At 42.3% G+C, this 7,164-nt stretch overlaps 1 protein-coding gene across 1 annotated transcript in view; it reads right to left on the bottom strand.

The window, feature by feature from the left end:
• Nucleotides 1-343: 343 nt before the first annotated feature.
• LOC124036372 (sodium- and chloride-dependent GABA transporter ine-like) overlaps nt 344-7,164 on the bottom strand; it is a 52,819-nt gene continuing 45,998 nt past the window's right edge. Inside the window, exons 9-13 of the mRNA XM_046350877.1 lie at nt 5,575-5,715; nt 5,155-5,254; nt 4,912-5,012; nt 4,577-4,747; nt 344-3,802 (exon numbers count right to left, since the gene is read on the bottom strand). Of these exons, the coding sequence (XP_046206833.1) occupies nt 3,692-3,802; nt 4,577-4,747; nt 4,912-5,012; nt 5,155-5,254; nt 5,575-5,715 (624 nt within the window). The 3' untranslated portion in view covers nt 344-3,691. The remainder of the gene's footprint in view (nt 3,803-4,576; nt 4,748-4,911; nt 5,013-5,154; nt 5,255-5,574; nt 5,716-7,164) is intronic.

Here is a 7,164-nt window from a genome sequence, read left to right as displayed (position 1 = left end):
GGTATACTATAAGATTGTGGTCTGCTAAAAATTTGTACTGAGCGTATTAGTACTAGCTTGTAGTTATCACCTCCTGTATACAAGTGACTAAAAAAGCTTGAATTAGTTTATAAGGAATTCCACTACTAAAAATGATACATTTTCAAAATTGTATTAACATAAGTTGATGTACATAGAAATTCTTGTTGAGAATAATCATAGACATTTGTACTGGCCTGGATGGCAACATGCCCCTGAGCTGCATATTATTACTGTCTGTACACTGCTGCCATCTACTGTTAAATTATGCTCTTCAGAAGAGACACATTGATGAATTGAAAGGGCTCGTAAAAATCAAAACATATTTGCCAATAATGTTCTTTATTTGACACAAATAGCTCTGCGTGATAAACAGGTATTATGAATCAAATTTTCTTTTTCAACGTTTCAGATATAAAAAAATAAGTCAAACTGAAAGTACACTTTAAACAAGATACATGTAAATAAAAAAAAGAGAAATTATTAAATGCTAAATCAATTTTTAAAAAGGAGAAAGTTGCTATTTTAAAAGCGTAATATGAGCATAAACATTTCTACCATTAAAGTAGTACCACCATGGAGAACTTAATGGAGAAATAGTAACAGTGTGTTTGTTATTTCATAAAACATTTAGTTTTATACAACAAAAAACATTTGAAAATAAATTAAATGTATAAAATATTTGGTTTGAATGTATGAGAATAATGAATAAAAAACAACCAGCAGCAGTAACCCCGCATTTTGTGACAACCATACAATTGCATAGAATAACAAGTGTATCAGGCATGATTATATTTTTAACCCCTTATTGTGGTTTGTGCAATGGTAGAAATAGACGATTGTCATCATAAACGAATTAGTCAAAACTAAATGCTGTTTGACAAACAGACACAAAATGCATCTAAACAGCTAACTAAATGGGAATTTGATCTTGTTTTATATCAAAAGAGAGTTAACACTAAATTATATAATTGTGTGAATGTTTTAATGATCCTTAAAATGGATTGGTGATAATCTCTATATTTTGGGTATTTTCATCAAAGTATTGACAATCCAAAATCAATATTTTTGATACATGGCACTTGTGGCAGGTGGCAAATGTATCTTCACTTAGTCACATATTTATGTGACCCCTCAAAAGACCCCATTGTATTTATTTCATACATTTTACCATCTAAATCATGTCTAATCATATTTATTTATTTGAGCCTTTCAGTCCATGACAATTCCAATGTCATTGGATCTTTTAATGATAAAAGGCACTCCTTGTAAAGCTGAGATCCAATTGTCATTGTTGTAACAAACACGAAGACACACAACTGAGGAACACACTTTGGCAGAGCAAGTAAAATAGAAAACTCCAACCAGAACCCCAAAACTTCAAAGTCCATTCAAGTGTAAAAACTGCTGATGAATGATGTCAGAACATTGGACTCTCCCCACTAACAGATGTCATAGCAGCACTGCAGTGGTTTCCTTCCTCACAGTTAACCTCTATACATCTAATTGCATATATATTTTTAAAACCTTTATTTAACTAGGCAAGTCAGTTTTAAGAACAAATTCTTATGTAAAATGATGGCCTACCGGGGAACAGTGGGTTAACTGCCTTGTTCAGGGGCAGAACGAGGGATTTTTACTTTGTTGATCAATATTTACCTGAGCCTCATCTGACCTCACTGTGAGTAAAAACCTTGGCCACAAGGTGACGATGTTGATTCAATGTGGACCTTAGTCCATGTAATCGATCTGGTGAAGGGGAAAAGGTTTGTTTTCTCGCTGATTTGCCTAGCCATCATTTGTTGCATTGAGCAGCCACCTATTGGTTGCAACTGTGGATGCTTCATCAGTCTAAGGCTGAGCGGAGTTGATCAGTGTGTCATTTTTTTCGGTTGATATGAAATATACCGCTATCGGAGGCTATCCTGTGTGTGTGTGTATTGGCTACATTGGCTTTTAGATTTGGTGAAAATTGTTCGTCAATTTATGTTGGTAGACACAATGTGTTAGGTCCCGCGGAGAGAATAGCTGATTGAAGAGATTACCAGAGGGACGAGTTGTCCTTCGGAGTTCATAGTCTTGTGGCATGATGAATATGATGTTTTACCATATCATAATCAGGGGTGAAAGTAAGGCGGTACCGCGTCCTGGCAAATTAAATATTGGGGGTACGCCGTACTAGTAAAACGTGAGCCTATTACACCATTATTTAACATTACTGCATGTCAGCAGCATGAACAATTTGCGATTTGACTTGAAACTGGGTGGTATATGCGCCAAATTGCATTGTGGTTTGAGGAGAACACTTAGCCTCCACTTTGTAAAGGCGGAGATGAGTGGCGGTCACTGAGGCGCGCGTGGACAACAGTGGATGCATCAATTCAGGCTACAAGTGTAGGCCTAATGACAATCACAGAATGTCATTACAATACACGTAGATGTTTTATAACAGATGTCTCTTTCCATTCATCAAATTGCAGTTGCACTGATGGGGTTTGGATTGGACGAATGTGCGTGCGTGTGTAGCCTACTAGAGCGCTGTTGTTAAGTCATTGTTTGACAATTAGATGAAAACGTTGTGTTTATGCCACATTAAAAGGCATAGGCGGCGTGTACAAAAGGCTATGGGAAGCTAAGCTATCCCTAAAGTACATTTAATTAAATTGCCAAAATGATATAGCCTAATTAGCTTGATCCTGTCAACACAAAACAGTTTTTCCGCGATTGTATTTTTTAAATATTGCGATATGCCTGGCTGGGTCTCTGCCTTTTCACTGACAGTTGCAACTCAACAATAATCTAGCCTATTTGGTATTTGCAGCGCTCGCTGCCCAGATTTCTGGACCTTCCGACTGTAGGCTATGCAATTTAAAACAAGCAGAGACCCAGACAGGCATATCGCAATACTTAAAAAAATACAATCGCGGAAAAACTGTTTGGAAAGCAAATTGCTATAAAGACATGACAATGAATAGACTCCAACCGGTCTTTTAGTTATCAAAATGCTTAATTGAGCGAACAGTAGCCCATCTTATTGGAAGCAGCGGAGAACATCAGCCATATCCCAGGTGAGTAAGAAGCTATTGATCCTCTGTGGCCGAATCATGCTTCCTGGTGTAGCCGAGTTTGAATGATTTGATATGTTTTTGTATTGACATATCCCCGGTGAGGGTTGCATATTCACGGTCTTTGTCATTGGGTCTGCGCCACTTTTGTTTTTGGACAATCATTTCCTCCTCCAGGTTAGATGGACGTCATATTGTATTGGTGTCTCCCCTTGTCGTTGGCCAATTACATGAATCAGACATCATCGTTTTTATTAATATGTTTGTAAGTGTCAGAGTAGGCTACCCTGTAATGTTTGTATTATTAAAAAAAGTGTGTGTAAGCACTTGGGTATCCAGTACCTGTAAGGCAATAAAGTGCTTCCGGGCAAGGACATGTCATGGCACTTGAAGGACATCTTTGAGGTCCATAACCTATGGTCTTACCTTGACTGTTTACCCTGTCTATTTCACTATAGGTTAGGTGTCATGGTATCAGTGATTCATAGAATAAATACTTGAAGTTATTTACATAAACTACCCAACAACCTCCCCACCTCCCTATCCTAATAGAGGACTCACACAGTCACTGTGACTCACGAACCTAGACACAGTGCTTTTGTCCCTGTTCACAGATGAGTGATAAAGACGACAGACTCCGGGATGTCCACTCTCTCCTTCTCTGGTAGATGGTTGACGCGGTCCAACTCTATTGTAGGAGTCATGGATGTTTTTATCCTCTGGGGGCACAGAGAATCGATAAAAGAAGAGGTTCAGAGTCAAATACATAGTTTAACTTCTACGGTTTCTGCCAATGCCCAGAACACATCTCTCTCTCTCTCTCTCTCTCTCTCTCTCTCTCTCTCTCTCTCTCTCTCTCTCTCTCTCTCTCTCTCTCTCTCTCTCTCTCTCTCTCTCTCTCTCTCTCTCTCTCTCTCTCTCTCTCTCTCTCTCTCTCTCTCTCTCTCTCTCTCTCTCTCTCTCTCTCTCTCTCTCTCTCTCTCTCTCTCTCTCTCTCTCTCTCTCTCTCTCTCTCTCTCTCTCTCTCTCTCTCTCTCTCTCTCTCTCTCTCTCTCTCTCTCTCTCTCTCTCTCTCTCTCTCTCTCTCTCTCTCTCTCTCTCTCTCTCTCTCTCTCTCTCTCTCTCTCTCTCTCTCTCTCTCTCTCTCTCTCTCTCTCTCTCTCTCTCTCTCTCTCTCTCTCTCTCTCTCTCTCTCTCTCTCTCTCTCTCTCTCTCTCTAGAGTATTTCCTAGCCACCGTGCATCTGCATCGCTTGCTCTTTGAGGTTTTAAGGTTGGGTATCTGTAAATCACAACTGCTCATGTAAAAAGGGCCTTATAAAATACATTTGATTTATTGATTTGTGTATGAGTGTGTGCGTGACTGTGTGTATATGTGTGAGTACCAGTGTACTTGTTCAGTATGTATGCACGATGCTGAAACAGTATCTGTGATCTAAAAGTATATATGTATCAGTATGCATGTTTTGTTTGGTTTACTGAACGGATGCTCACCTGCATCAGTGTGCCCTTATTTCTGCAGATCTCATGCAGGGCTCCCAGGGGGATCCAAACGATGGAGACCAGGGAGATTCCCCAGCCCACCACCTCTGCCCAGACAGGGTATGTGTAGGACTTCCCATAGCGAGCGGGTGTGTACTGGACGATGCTGGAGATCAGAATGCACTGCAGGGGAGGAGGTTACACTTGGATGAAACCTCTAATACAACGAAAGGATCATAAAGTCTTAGGTACGGCTATCACTACTAATCCTCATCACCGTCATTACGCTAACTGTCCTCATCACCATCATCATCATCAAAAAGACATGAGTTGGCCATAGCACTCACCATGACCAGCACAGGGGAGAAGAACATCCAGCAGGAGCAGAAATAGATGTTGGGAGCCTTTCCCAACATCCTCTTGATCATGATGGTCATCCGCCGCAGTCCTGCAATAACACATTGCATTAAATCCTTACATTTACTCAGACATACATACTGTCTATAAAGCAAAGTGTTTTTATTTGATTGTATAAATACACAACAGGCTGTTGAATTTCATCATAAGGGGAGAGAAGGTGAGGTTATTACCAAAAACCCAGCAGACAGCGAGGACCTCAAAGAAAGCCAGGAACATGAGGGACACCACAGCAGTGTAGTGGTCCATCAGCTGGAATACGTACATTCCCCCCTGTATATATATGTGTGTGTGTGTGTGTGTGGGGGGCGGACGAGAGCGGGTGAGAATGAGAAAGGTTTAATTATAAAAAGGTTAATTTCCTGACTGCATCTTGTTCTCAATCTACTGGGGGAAAAACAACCCACTCCACAAGACAGAGAATCAGCTGGTCAACCATGCACTACTTACTGGCTGTATGTGTCTTAGTCGTCTACTGACAGAAACTAAAATAAAACAGGTCCAAACACGAGTATACTGTCTCATTCCGAGAGAGAGGAGGGGGCAGGGCGTTACCCGATGGATAGTAATAATATCTGACAGGATCACCTTACCTTAGTGATGTGAGGAATGCCTAGAAGAAAGCCAATAACACAGACAGTCAGAACGATGATCTCCTGTCTCTTCAGGACACGCAGCACCTTGGGGCCACAGCCGTCCATTATGGACGTCACCGCCACCTCCACCATAGCAAACTGCAGAGCAAAGTACAGTGGGGAAAGTGAACTGAGCAGTTGTGGAAGTTGAGGCTGCTCTAAAGCTGCCCCAGGTTATTTATTTTTCTGAAAACAACAAAACTAAAGAATTTCACTAGGCCTATTCTATCCCCATTGTTTAAGCGAAAGACAGACAATTTATGGCAGCCAGGCAAGTTGAGCCTGCTCTGTGGTGTTTCCATTAGGCAGGGGATTTTAAAATGAAGAAAAAAAAAAAACTGCAAAAAATTCCTGAAGCATAACATATTTACACTTGAGGCGTCGCAAAAGTGGTCTGTTTTTTTTTACCTGCTACACTGGAAACGTAACTTTTGGTCAGGGCGTGAAGAGCGAGCCACTTTATTTTATTGCTCTCACAGGGGGGGGTTTACTTTACAAGCAGTAGTCACCTAGCAAGAAAACAAGGTAGGGCTAGGTATCAACAGCAAAGTAAAGTGGAGAGCGAGCTCTGCTTTCTACAGATGTGCGCCATGCCCAACATGTGATTTCCATGAATCTTATTGGTCAAGACACACACAGGACATAGGTGCTCAAGTTGACAAATGAGGCAAGTCAGTCCCCAAACAAAACAGGTCTACGTTGTCCCTGTTTTCATCGTTTTTACGCCCCAAAAAAGTGTATTAATGGGCCTCCCGAGTGGCATGCTTGAGGCATGACTACAGACCCGGTTTTGATCCCAGGCTGTGTCACAACCGGCCATGCCCAGGAGACCCATGAGGCGGTGCACAATTGGCCTAGCCTCGTCTGGGTTAGGGGAGGGTTTGGCAGGCCTGGGATATCCTTGTCCCATCTCACTCTAGCAACTCGTTGTGGCAGGCCGGGATATCCTTGTCCCATCTCACTCTAGCAACTCGTTGTGGCGGGCCGGGATATCCTTGTCCCATCTCACTCTAGCAACTCGTTGTGGCGGGCCTGGATATCCTTGTCCCATCTCACTCTAGCAACTTGTGGCGGGCCGGGATATCCTTGTCCCATCGCACTCTAGCAACTCGTTGTGGCAGGCCGGGATATCCTTGTCCCATCTCACTCTAGCAACTCGTTGTGGCGGGCCGGGATATCCTTGCCCCATCTCACTCTAGCAACTCGTTGCGGCAGGCCGGGATATCCTTGTCCCATCTCACTCTAGCAACTCGTTGTGGTGGGCCAGTGTGGGACAGTGTTTCTTCGACACATTGGTGTGGCTGGCTTATGGGTTAAGCGAAGAGTTTGTGAAGAAGCAGTGCGGCTTGGCAGGGTCGTGTTTCGGAGGACGTGGCTCTCGACCTTCGCCTCTCCTGAGTCCGTAGGAGAGTTGAAGCGATGGGACAAGACTAACTACCAATTGGATGTCATGAAATCGGGGAGAAAAGTAATAAATAAAATAAAAAGTGTATTAAACTAAATAAAAAGTGGTGGAGCAAATGCCCTGCTCGCCACACGTTTGCCGGC

This window comes from Oncorhynchus gorbuscha, linkage group LG05 (assembly GCF_021184085.1).
Source record: "Oncorhynchus gorbuscha isolate QuinsamMale2020 ecotype Even-year linkage group LG05, OgorEven_v1.0, whole genome shotgun sequence".
In the NCBI taxonomy this organism is placed as follows: Eukaryota; Metazoa; Chordata; class Actinopteri; order Salmoniformes; family Salmonidae; genus Oncorhynchus; species Oncorhynchus gorbuscha.
The sequence above is the reverse complement of the archived record's forward strand: the minus strand, read 5'-3'. Positions and strand labels throughout refer to the sequence as shown.